General features: G+C 33.7%; 1 protein-coding gene across 1 annotated transcript; it reads left to right on the top strand.

Annotated features, from left to right (window-relative positions):
• Positions 1–6,506: 6,506 nt before the first annotated feature.
• On the top strand, positions 6,507–7,445 carry LOC106833424 (olfactory receptor 4L1-like). Its single transcript, XM_014844614.2, has one exon. It carries the CDS (start codon positions 6,507–6,509, stop codon positions 7,443–7,445), a length of 939 nt encoding a protein of 312 aa, XP_014700100.1.
• Positions 7,446–13,511: the final 6,066 nt, after the last annotated feature.

Raw genomic sequence — 13,511 nt, 5'->3', positions numbered from 1 at the left:
AAGGATTCTAAATTATTAAGAAACATTACAACATGGACTTACTTCTATTATGATTAAGAATGAACTTGACAAACTATACTCTACCTTGATATATTAGCTAGTGATCATGATTAGTAAAACATTTAAAAAGTAAATATATAAAAAAGATCAATCTCTATAATTTTCTTTGCAATATTAATAGTCACATGATATTTAAATTTTTCACTAAATATAATAAAAAGTGTTTCTGAATGTTTCTTACTAAGAGGGACAAAAGCCACATTCCCCTGGGAAAAAAGCCTGTGCTTCCTGTCACTTTAATAATGGCTAAAAGGAGCAATATGATAATAAACAAAATGTATTCCTTATCAGTAAACACTATAAAAAACAGCACATAGAAACCATTTCTAATGATTTACAAATCAAACGATAGAATAAGTTATGCCTTGTAGGGAGACGTTTTGCCTTATATAAAAGTATGGATGATTTTTAACATTTGTATATAAGAAACTCTCATCCACAGTAATTACTCTTGTAATAAAAGCAAGGATTGTGACAAAAATCTACATTAAGCCATGGATTGAGTGGTGAATTTGATTAAAATTAGATAAGGACTTGGAGATAAGTGACAGAGTTGTCAACCAATTTGAAAGTTACTTGCAACACCCTTTGTTGGCAAATTATTTGTTGGCAGATTTTGAAGACTTTGGTGTTGTGTACACCAGGATCATTAATATGATTAATTTTGTAAAAGTAACATCTTGTAAAACTGATACTGAACCTGAAGTGAGTTTGCTCACCCATTGTGCAGCAAGCCAATCTCTGACACCGGCTGTGGTGGAGGAAGTAGGAATTTTATTTTTGCACAGCGCTGAGCAAGGAGAGAGGGCAGCTAACGCTGAAATCCCAAACTCCACAAAAAGCTAAAAGGAAGGATTTTTATTTGGGGTTTTAGGTAGGGGAGGGCGAGTATATGGCCTTGCCGGTCGGAGCTTTCCCACCAGCCTGTCTTTGGCCTTGAGACTACTTGCAGAGTGGAGGGAGCCCATGACCTTGCTGGTCAGCAGCTTCCCCACCAGCCTGTATCTCTTTGTGGGGAGGAGATGATCCAGGTGCTTGTCCTTGGCGGTGTCTGTCTCCATGGAGGATAGTGGATTCTGGAGACAGGAAGCCAGAGAGGAAGCAGGGAATGAGTGTTTTGGTTTTAACCTCATATATGCTGGGTTTAACATGGGGAAACTGATATCAGGGTCGATATCAAAACAAGAACTTATTTTATATTAAAAGGGGTAATGATTATGAAACTCTTTTGTGCCATATAGATATTCTCTGAAAATCTCATAGGAAGCTATCTAAATCAAAAAATAATTATTGATATTCAATGAGTGTAAAACCATTAGTTGTACTATTAATGTATAGTATTAAATTTTAAATTATTTAACATAATTCATTTTAACTTTTAAAGTTTTAAAATTTTAAAACTTCTACATCCTCAATATGTTAATGCTGTTTCTAATATAAGCTTTTAGTAGTAAATTTATAACATATATGAATCAATTTTTATATTGAGGATGTTATCCTTACAAAATTTTGGAGATTATTCATCTAAAAAATTATCCCCAAAGTTGTTAGAACGAAGATAAGGAGATAACTTGAGAGTAATGTCAGGGAAAGGAATTGTCTTTTAGATCAAAGATGTCTACACGTACAATATCACAACCATTCAATCAACACTCTCATGCCTGTTTTGATCAAGCCAATGCTCAGAGAGAATGACAGCATGTTACAGTTCCAGAAATTAAGTGTAAACATCTCTCCTGGTCATGCTGGGGCAGCAGCCTTAGTGTTTTAGCAACTCCCACTGAAATCTGGATTCCCAGAGCTCCAACAAATCTACTCCCAAAGAGGTACAGATCTTCATAAAGAGGTAGAAAATAGTATGCAGAAGCACATAGGAGCATTGCAGAGAGTGAAAAGTAGATTTTTAATTTTGAATATCCTTTGAACATGTTGTTCCTCCTACTGTGCCTTTAGAATAGGTAAGTGAAAATATTATAGAGAGCTAACTCGTTAGAAGTTTAACATACTGAGGATGGCATTTAATTTTGTGTTAGCTGGAAGGAAGAGGCAGTAGCTTTTGAAACATCAAATCCTCTCACTGGGAGATCACGTAATTATTTCCCAATGAGCTATTGCCAACAATTTCTATGAAAATTTAAAGGATATATGCTCTCAAAATGATATTGCAGAATAAAATTTGGAGGTACATAGAAATAAAGAATGATGAGTAACCTTAAGAAAAGTAAATTCTGAGCATCCAGATAACTCACACTATCACTGAAAATAACAGAAAAACTGGAAACTTATAATTTTTTGTAGAATAGAGAGGGTTTTCTTTTCAAGTTTCAGGTGTTGATAGAGCATGTAAATAAGCATATCATAAAGACATTAGAAAAGGGACTGGAGAGGGAGAATTAGTGACCAGAACTGGGTATTTAGAAAATCTCTGTATAAAAGTTACTGTTAGACCATAAAGACAAATAATATCTTAAAGGAATGAAAAGAGAGAAGTCTTTACAAAATGTTCATATTCAAGAGAACGAAGGAAAATGTGAATAATTCAGGAAACTCGTTGTGAGTATTCTAAATAGTAGAAAAAGTATCGAGAAAACTGCTTAACAAAACAGAGAATAGTAAGTTTCCAAATACATAAGGCCATCAAAAATATAAACTGAAATAGGGAACATTAAGAAATTTTAAATCTAGATTGGATTGGATTTGTAATATGTCATTGACTGCCTCATAGTAAAATTTGTTCGAGTACAAGTAGTACAAGCCGGATAGTACTTGAAAACTGTATTTTAAAACACTAAATTAATATATTAAAGATAGTTTTAATTTAAGAATAAAAGCAAAAATTGTATAATGGTTTCAGTTTTATTGAATATAATTCATATGCTATAAAATTCACTCATTTTAAGTACACTTCTCAATGATTATTATTATATTCATATGGTTGTGCAACCATCACGATGGTCTTATTTTAAATCATTCTTATCACCACAAAAAGAGAATTAGTGTCCATGTGCACTCAATCCCCAGCTTACGGGGACCACTATTACAATTTCTCTCTATAGATTTGCATTTCCTAGAAATTTCATATAAATGAATTTATACAACATATGGTCTTTTGTATCAGGTTTATTTTACTTAGCATAATGCTTTTGAGGTCCATCTGTATTTTAGCATAAGTGTGAATGATTTTTGAAAAATAAAAAATCAGTCAAGATTAATTTTTTTATTTTCTTAAAATGCCTATAATGAAAAGGGAAGGAAATAGTTACTTGAATCAATTATTTTTATATTAAATACTATGTATTGTATACACATGAGCAAGAGCAGAAATATTCGTATCCAACTACTTAATAAAACAAGTCTTGGCTTGTTCATTTCCTAATAGGGATTTATATGGAAAATTCTCAGGATTGTAATATTGGATTTATGCAAATAAATCAGATTCAACACATACCCTCTCCATGCTCATTTTGTGTCTGGCCAGGAGCTTATACATACACCACATCTCCTAATACTCATCTCATCACTTTGGGATTGTCCTGCCTCTAAGACTTGGAAACATTTACTTCATTATGTGGCTCTTGATTTTTCATTTATAAAATAAGATGTGTAGAATAAATAATTAAAAGTTCCCTCCTAGCTCTAACATATTATTATTCTACCTTTAATTTCCTCCAAAGTGCGTCATAAATTGAGTAAAAGTCATTGTAATAAAATGTGCAATTGATTATTCAAGAGGAAGAAAATTTTCTTCACTGATAATATTTTTGTCTAAACTACATGATAATTTCTTTCTGTGCATTTATATTGCCTTGTACATTCATAATATAAGATCAGGTGTATGAAGTGGAAAACTAAAGAAATATCTTTAGAAAGCTTTCTTGGAAAACGAAGGAGAGTTATAAGAGAAACAAATGAGAGGGAAGCTGTCAACATAAGTGAATATTAGCTTTCCCTCTGAAATAAAATAAACAGCCAAAATAAATCTTTCTTAATCAATTTATGCTTAATTGTATTAATTTCATATCCAAGTTTTTCTGTTGTTGTATCACAGGGCATAAAATTCCATGTAGCAAAGGTTTTTGTTCCCAAATTACAGTTGGCATATTCATTCTGTCTAATAACTATCTAGCAATATCATTTCTCCAAAGTGCACCTAATTATTGCAATTACTGTCACAAAAGTCTCAAAAACAAAATTCCTGCTCACTCTTGTGATAATCACGTAACATAACCCTTCAAAGAAGGCGTGGTGTGATGGCGGTCCTCTCTGTGCTCCCCCAGGTCCATTATCCATCATTTAGCATCTACTCTGTATACTCCTGGAGGTTGACCTACAGGAACTACATCATTTTCATCTTTATTTTCCCTAATTTCTAAGCATTATACATTTCTTAAAAATATCTAAGATAGGAAAGCAGTTGAGGTCATTAAGTTTGGATAACAGTGAGAGGATGTTTTAATAAGAGCCTGAGTTGAAAAGAAAACAGGGAGAGACTTTTAGGTCATTGGAGAAAGGACAGCAGATGCTTCCTACACATCTTCATAACTTAATCAATCCCTGTTATAGATGCACCACTCTTCCTATTCACTGCTCTTAATTCTTATAAATTCTCACAAATTCTCTAAGCCTTGTCCTTTTTTTTTTTACTGACCATAAAAATTGTTTTTATTTTTTAAGTGTTTTGAAGATAATAACAACCAAGCCTGAAAGTGTATCTGAAATTGGAAAGTGTATCTTGGAGTTGGTCTTCATTCTCTTAAAATTCTTATATGTCACATACACTCTGTATGAAATCAAATATTTTCTTATATGTTTCATTGCTGTATTTTATTTGATAATTATGTCTCTCTAGATGGTAAACTCTCTAGATATAGGGCACTGATTCATTCTGCATAAGAAAAAAATATGCAGTTAATTATAACACAGAGGGATTCAAACATACTTATTGATTCATATCTTCTGTGTTCCATATGAATAGAAAATTCATATATTCTGTATGAATTTAATCAATACTTAATAACTTGACCATAGATATATATTCCCTTAATTTTGGAAGCAATATGATGCATTGATATGAGCTCAGATTCTGATGTCAGATTGACTGGACTTGAATACCAGCTTTGATTCTTGTTAGCTGTGCAACCATGAACAAGTCACTAACTACTTCTATGGAATAGTGTCCTTATATGCAAAATGAAAATAATAATACTACTTAACTCATGGGATTTTTATGAGCATTGAATGCCTTAACATACATGAAACCTTAGAACAGAGCTTAGAGTGTAGTAATTACTTAAACATTATCAATCTTTTTTTTTTTTTGAGGAAGATTAGCCATGAGCTAACATGTGCCACCAGTCTGCCTCTTTTTGCTGAGGAAGACTGGCCCTGAGCTAACATCTGTGCCCATCTTCCTCTACTTTATATGTGGGATGCCTACCACAGCATGGCTTGCCAAGCAGTGTGTAGGTCCTCACCTGGAATCCGAACCCCGAGCCCTGGGCCACCAAAGTGAAACTTGCGAACTTAACCACTGCGCCACTAGGCCGGCCCCATTATTGGTCATTTTTGATCACTCTAGATCCAGTGAACAATCTCTAAAAAGCCGTGTAAAGATGAATTAGTATGATACGTTACAACTGAAGAAAAATTTATGTTAAGATTGATTCATTTCACTATTTACATCTAAACCACCACATCTGTACATTTACACATAACACACAAGTTCTTCACTATGAACAATGGTGATACAAGGATTTGAGAAAACAAGTTCAAGAAGATCTGAGGCTGAGTCCGTGTTTCCTGAAATTCTCAGTATACTACACAACAGAAACTAAAAAGCAAAATTATTTTTAAGGAATTCAAAGACTTTCTTCCATGTATAAAGTAGCCCCTAATTTTTTGAGGGGGTGTATGCATACATTTGTTTGTTTGTTTTAGAACCATAGAGTGACATTCATAAGTTATTTCATAGATATAGGACAATGCAATTCTCTCATCTTGTAAATTTTATATTCCTTATACACTGTGATCACTTAATCTCAAAGGGTTACAGGTACAGAAAATTATAATAATGAAAAGCAAAATAAACGCTAATTTAACCACTTGTCTAATTTTTCTACATGAGCAAATTAGTGAAAAGTTAAGTTCAATTGATAAAAGAGTATCATTTGTTAGAATAAAGAAACGGAAAATGAAACTTCTACTCCTTCAAATGCTTTTTATTTACTGGATAATTACAAGAATATTGTGTCAAAGTGATATGACCCACAAAATAATCTCAAAGTATAAACAATAATGTGCTGACATATTTAAGATTATATGCTCTCGTATCACCAACTATTATTCATCAAATATAGAAATAGAAAAAACATTGGTGCTAATTGTGGCTTTATTTTTTTAATTCTCTTCGTATACAAAGAAATCCCAGAACTTTCTGAGTTGAGTAAATGGATCTGAAAAACGACTCGATAGTGACTGAGTTTATTTTACTAGGATTTTCTGGACCATGGCAACTTCAGATTTTCTTCTTTGTGACATTCTCCTTGATCTACGGTGCTACTGTGCTGGGAAATATTCTCATCATGGTCATGGTGACATTTAGTTCCACCCTTCATTCTCCCATGTACTTCCTCCTTGGAAACCTCTCCTTTTTGGACATGTGTCTCTCCACCGTCACCACACCCAAGATGATCACAGACCTGCTCACTGAACACAAGACCATCTCCATACGGGGCTGCATGGCCCAGATGTTCTTCATGCATTTCTTTGGTGGTGCTGAGATGACTCTTTTGATAGCCATGGCCTATGACAGATACATAGCCATATGTAAACCCCTGCACTACAGGAGAATCATGAGCCACAGGTTGCTAAGTGGGTTTGTGATACTTTCATGGATAATTGGTTTTATACATACCATGAGCCAGATGGTATTAACAGTGAACTTGCCTTTCTGTGGTCCTAGTGTCATAGACAATATATTTTGTGACCTTCCTCTTGTAATTAAGCTTGCTTGTGTTGAAACATATACCCTGGAATTATTTGTCATTGCTGATAGTGGGCTGCTCTCTTTTATCTGTTTCATCCTCCTGCTTGTCTCCTACACTGTCATTCTAGCCACTGTACAACAGAGATCATCTGAAGGCCTCTCCAAGGCTCTGTCCACATTGTCTGCCCACATCATTGTGGTCACTCTGTTCTTTGGACCTTGTATTTTTATCTACGCCTGGCCATTCAGTAGTTTTGCAGGCAATAAAATCCTTGCTGTATTTTACACTGTTATCACACCCTTACTGAATCCTATTATCTACACACTGAGAAATCAGAAAATGCTTAGTGTCATGAGAAAATTATGGTTCCAACGTGTTAGTTCTACACAGAACTTTTAGATTTCATCACTATATAATTAACATGACCTTCAAGTACTATTTTAACAGAATTTGACTAGATTATATAAAACACATAGTTACACACTTCTTATGTTAGAATCATAACCGCTTCAGGAAAAATTAATAATAAAATATTTTAAATTTCCATTTAATGCTATTTTAACACATAATGACAATTATTGACCTGCCACAAAATAGACATATGAAATCACTGAATACTTTTCTATAGGCATTTAATGTACATTTATTAATGAAGAGATAAATATGAAAAAAGTATATGATGAATTCTATTAGAGATAATTTTAATAGGTATGGATTGTTTATGACATTCATAAAGTTATACTATCACTAAATAAGCTACCATGAACAAATCATGATTAAAATAATGTTAACACCAATGAGGGGGCCGGCCCCGTGTCCGAGTGGTTAAGTTTGTGCACTCCGCTTTGGTGGCCCAGGGTTTCACAGGTTCAGATCCTGGGTGCGGACGTGGCACCGCTCATCAAACCATGCTAACGTGGCATCCCACATACCACAACTACAAGGACCCACAACTAAAAATATACAACTATGTACCGGGGGGCTTTGGGGAGAAAAAGGAAAAATAAAATCTTTAAAAAAAAAGAACAATGGGAAAAATGTGATTATAATCTCTTGAATCAATGAGACAAAAATAAGAATAAATTATTGAATTTGACAGTATAGTGACAAGATGCCAGACTGAAAATAAGATACCAGAAGGAACAAAAAATTGGAAGAACAATTTTAGCAGAACTACAAAGAACAGCCTTCAAAACTAATGCTCTGGGAAATATCACAAGTATGCAGTTAACTTTCAAAACTCAATAAATAAAAGTGGAAGCACACAGCTTGATTCTATGTAATATACCACACAGCTTTTTCTTTCCAAGTGCTTTACATAAAACTGCAGTTAAATTTACCTTTGATAGGCTTGTAATCTTAATTACAATTATAAGTTAAATTTGATTTGTTTGTGAGTATTGAGGAGCACATACTAAATTGGGAATCACATACTCATTGATCATTAATCGTAAATATTCTCTCCCAATTCAAGACACCAACATTTCTTGGTAGCTCTAGGCAATAGCCTTGTAATTGATCCAAAATGACCAAATAAATTTTTTTCCATTCAATCCATTCTTTACAAGCATCCAGAGTGATGTTATTAAAATACAATTCTCAGTATTTCTTCCTTGACAAAACTATGTTGTGTCATTAAGACTTAGGACCACATCCTTTTCTTAAAAATTATTTCTTTGAGGTCACATTGGTTTATTACATTGTATACATTTCAGGTGTACATTATTATATCTATGGGATACAGCAAAAACAGTTCTAAGAGGGAAGTTTATAGCATCAGGCCTACCTTGACAAACAAGAAAAATCCCAAATAAACAATCTAAAAGTTCATCTAAAGGTACTGGAAAAAGAACAAACAAAGCCCAAAATCAGCAGAAGGAAGGAAATAATAAAAATCAGAGCAGAAATAAATGAAATAGAGACTAAAAAAAAAATAGAAAAAAATAATGAAACCAAGAGCTGGTTCTTTGAAAAGATAAATTAAATTAACATACCCTTAGCTAGATTCACCAAGAAAAAAAGAGAGAAGGCTCAAAGAAATAAAACCATAAATGAAAGAGGAGAGGTTGTTTCTTTTTTTGTTGTTAAATTGTATCAGTTCTGTATATATTTTGTAAATTAACCACTTGCTGGACATATGATTTGCAAATAATTTTCCCCCAGTTGGTTGGTTGTCTTTGTGTTTTGTTTATGGTTTCCTTTCCAGTACAGAAGCTGTTTAGTTTGATGTAGTCCCATTTGTTTATTTTTTCTTTTGTTTCCCTTGGTTGGTGAGACATGGTTTTCAAAAAGTTACTGCTAAGACCAAAGTCAAAGAAAGTACTGCCCACATTTTCTTCTAGGAGTTTTCCGGTTCCGGGTCTCACATTCAAGTCCTTCATCCATTTTGAATAAATGTTTTGTGTGTTGTGTAAAATAATGGTCTACTTTTATCCTTTTGCATGTCTATCCAGTTTTCCCAATACCATATATGAAGACTGTGTTCTCTCCATTGTATATTCTTTTCTCCTTTGTCAAAGATTAGATATCCATAGATGTGTATTTTTTCCCCCGATTTCTCAGTTTTGTTCCCTTGATCTGTGTGTGTTTTTCTGCTAGTACCATGCTGTTTGGATTACTGTACTTTGTGCTATATGTTGAGTTCAGGAAGTTCTGTACCTCCAACGTTGTTCTTTCTTCTCAAGATTGCTTTGGCTGTTCAGGACCTTTTGCTGTTCCCCATAAATTTTAGGATCTTTTGTATTATTTCCATGAAAAATGTCATTAGGATTTTGATTGGCATTGCATTGAATCTGTAGATTGCTTTAAGTAATATGGACATTTTAAATATATTCATTCTTATAAACCATGAGCATGGAACATCTTGCCATTTCTTTATGTCTTCTTCAATTTCTTTCAATAACATCTTAGAGTTTTCAGTGGATAGGTCTTTCACTTCCTTTGTTAAATTTATTCCTAGATATACTATTCTTTTTGTTGCCGTTGTACATGGGATTGTATTCTTGATTTCTTTTTTTCAGGTTTGTTATTATTGTGTAGATATGCAACTGATTTTTGTACATTTATTTTGTGCTCTGCAACTTTACTGTATTCGTTAATTATTTCTAATAGTTATGTGTGGATTCTTTAGGGTTTTCTATATATAGAACCATGTCATTGACAAATAGTGACAATTTTACTTCTTCCTTTCTAATTTGAATGACTTTTATTTCTTTTTCTTGCATAATTGTTCTGGCTAAAACTTCCAATATTATGTTGAAGAAAAGTTGCAAGAGTGGGTATCCTTGTGTTGTTCCTGTCCTTAAAGGGATAGATTTCAGCTTTTCACCATTGCATATGATGTTGACTAGGTATTTGTCTTTTATAGCCATCTTTTTGTTGAGGTACTTCCCTTCTATACCCATTTTATTGAAAGTTTTATCATAAGCACATATTGGATTTTGTCAAATGGTTTCTCTGTGTCTATTGAGATGATCGTGTGATTTTTATTCTTCCTTTTTATGTGGTGTATCACATTGATTGATTTGCAGAATTTGAACCCTTCCTGCATCCTTGGAATAAATCCCACGTGATCATGGTGTATGATCCTTTTAAAGTATTGTAATATTCTATCTGTTAGTATTTTGTTGAAGATTTTTGCATCTATGTTCATCAGTGATATTGCCTTTAATTTTCCTTTTTTGTGTTGTCCTTGTCTGTTTTCAGTGTTCAGGGTAATGTTGGCCTTGTAAAAGGAGTTGGGAGGCATCTTGGCCTCTTCAATTTTTTGGAAGAGTTTGAGAATGATAGGTATTAAATCTTTGAATGTTTGGTAGAATTCACCAGAGAAGTCGGCTGGTCATGGACTTCTGTGTTTTGGTCAGGTTCTTGATTATTCTTTCAATCTCTTTGCTTATGATTGGTCTGTTCAGATTCTCTCTTTCTTCTTGATTCACTTCCTGATTCTAAGAATCTATCCGTTTCTTCTCTGTTATCCAATTTGTTGCCATATATTTTTTCGTAATGTTCTCTTATGACACTTTTTATTTTCTGTGTTATCTGTTGTAATCTCCCCTCCTTCATTTCTGATTTTAATTTCAGCCTTCCCTCTTTTTTTCTGAGTGAGTCTATCTGTTTATCAATTTTCTTTTTCTTTTCAAAGAACCAGCTCTTAGTTTCATTGTTCCTTTCTATTGTTTTTCTAGTTTATTTTTCATTTATTCCTGCTCTAATTTTTATTTTTTTCCTTTTTTTCTACTGACTTTGGGCTTTCTTTGTTCATTTTCTTCTCTAGTTCTTTTAGGTATAGTGTGAAATTGTTTACTTGAGATTTTTCTTGTTTTTTGAGGTAGGTCTTTAGTGATATAAACTTCTATCTTAGTACCACTTCTGCTGCATCCCATAAGCTTTGGTATGTTGTGTTTTCATTTTCATTTGTCTCCAGGTATTTTTTTATTTCTCCTTTGACTTCTTCATTGATTCAATAGCTGTTCAGTATCACGTTGTTTATTCTCTCTATATTTGTGATTTTTCCAGCTTTCTTTTGTAGTTGATTTCTGATTTAATACCATTGTTGTCAGAAAGGATGCTTGATATGATTTCAATCTTCTTAAATTTATTGCTGCTTGTTTTGGTTCCCAACACATGCTCTATCTTTGAGAATGTTAAATATGCACTTGAGAATAATGTATACCCTGCTGCTTTTGAGTGAAATGTTCTTTCTCTCTATATATACCTATTCAGTTTATATGGCCTAGTATTTCATTTAAAGCCACTGCTTTCTTTTTGACTTTTTGTCTGGTTGATCTACCCATTGATGTAATTGGGATGTTAAATTTGCCTACAATTATTGTGTTGCTGTCAATTTCTCCCTTTAGTTCTGTTAATAGTTCCTTTATAAACTTTAGTTCTCCCCTATTAGTGCATATATATTAATGTGTTATGTCTTCTTGCATGAATGTCCTTTTTATCATTATATTATATTCATCTTTGTCTCTTATCTTTTTTGTCTTAAAGTCTATTTTGTCTGATATAATTATAGCTACACTTGCTTCCTTTAAGTTACTGTTTGTTTAGAGTATCATCTTCCATCCCTTCACTCTCAGCCTATGTTTGTCTTTAGAGTTTAGATGTGCTTCCTGGAGGCAGCATATTTTTGGGTCCTGTTTTGTAATCCATCTAGCCACTCTGTGTCTGTATTTTGATTGATGAATTCAATCCATTTACATTCAGAGTGATTATTGATATACGATGGCTTAATGCTACCCTTGTATCTTTTGTTTTCTGGTTGTTCTTTATTTCCATTGCTTTCATTTTCCTTGTATTTCTACCTGTCACTTCAGTTTGGTAGTTTTCTGTGATGGTTTTTTCAGTTTTCTCTTTATTTTTGATTTGTGACTTTGCTTTGATTTTTTGTTCTGTGGTTACCATGAGGTTTCATAAAAAATCTCATAGATGGTATAGTCCATTTTCTGCTGATAGTGTCTTATCTCCATCAGCTTACACAGGTCTGTCCTTTACCACTTCCTCTTCTATAATTTTCCTTTATAGTGTTTGTTACCAAATTGAAGTGGTATAGTTATTTTTGATGCTTTCTTTCCCTTTAACCTCTGTGTTATAATTGTTTACTTACCTATTCTGACGTAGAGATGCAATTTCCTGATTCTGTACTTGTATATCCACTTCCTACGCCAGGCTGGGGAAGTTCTCATCTATCAATTTTTTTTTTTAATTTAAAGATTTTATTTTTTTTTCCTTTTTCTCCCCAAAGGCCCCTGGTACATAGTTCTATATTCTTCATTGTGGGTCCTTTTAGTTGTGGCATGTGGGATGTTGCCTTAGTGTGTTTTGATGAGCAGTGCCATGTCCGCACCCAGGATTTGAACCAATGAAACACTGGGCCACCTGCAGGGGAGCTGGAGAACTTAACCACTCAGCCACGGGGCCAGCCCTGTCATCTATTAGTTTTTGCAGCTTTTATTCTTTTGAGGAAGATTAGCCCTGAGCTAACATCAACTGCCAATACTTCTCTATTTTCCTGAGGAAGATTGGCCTTGAGCTGATGTCTGTGCCCATCTTCTTCTATTTTATATATGGGGCACCTGCCACAGAATGGCAATGATAAATGATGTGTAGATGCATGCCTGGGATCCAACCCAGGAAACCCCAGGCTGCTGTAGTGGAACATGTGAACTTAACTCTTACACCACCAGGCTGGCCCCTTTCAGCTATTATGTTTTGAATAAGCTCTCTGCTCCTTTCTCCTTCTCTTCTCCTTCTGGAACACCTATCATCACTATATGACTTTTCCTAAGTGAGTCAGATATTTCTTGTAAAATTTCAGTTTTTAAAAATCTTATTTCTCTCTCCTCTTCCAGCTGAATCATTTCTAGATTTCTATCTTCAACCTCATTAGTTCTCTCTTTTATATGGTCTGCTTTATTTCCAGTCCTATCTTCTTTATTTTTCATTGCATTAATTGAGTTC

This window comes from Equus asinus, chromosome 2, assembly GCF_041296235.1.
Source record: "Equus asinus isolate D_3611 breed Donkey chromosome 2, EquAss-T2T_v2, whole genome shotgun sequence".
NCBI classification, from domain to species: Eukaryota; Metazoa; Chordata; class Mammalia; order Perissodactyla; family Equidae; genus Equus; species Equus asinus.
Note: the sequence above shows the minus strand (reverse complement) of the source record. Positions and strands in the feature narration are given on the sequence as shown.

Coding starts and splice junctions, on each gene's coding strand:
- LOC106833424 (XM_014844614.2), top strand. CDS start 6,507: ATGGATCTGAAAAACGACTCGATAGTGACTGAGTTTATTTTACTAGGA.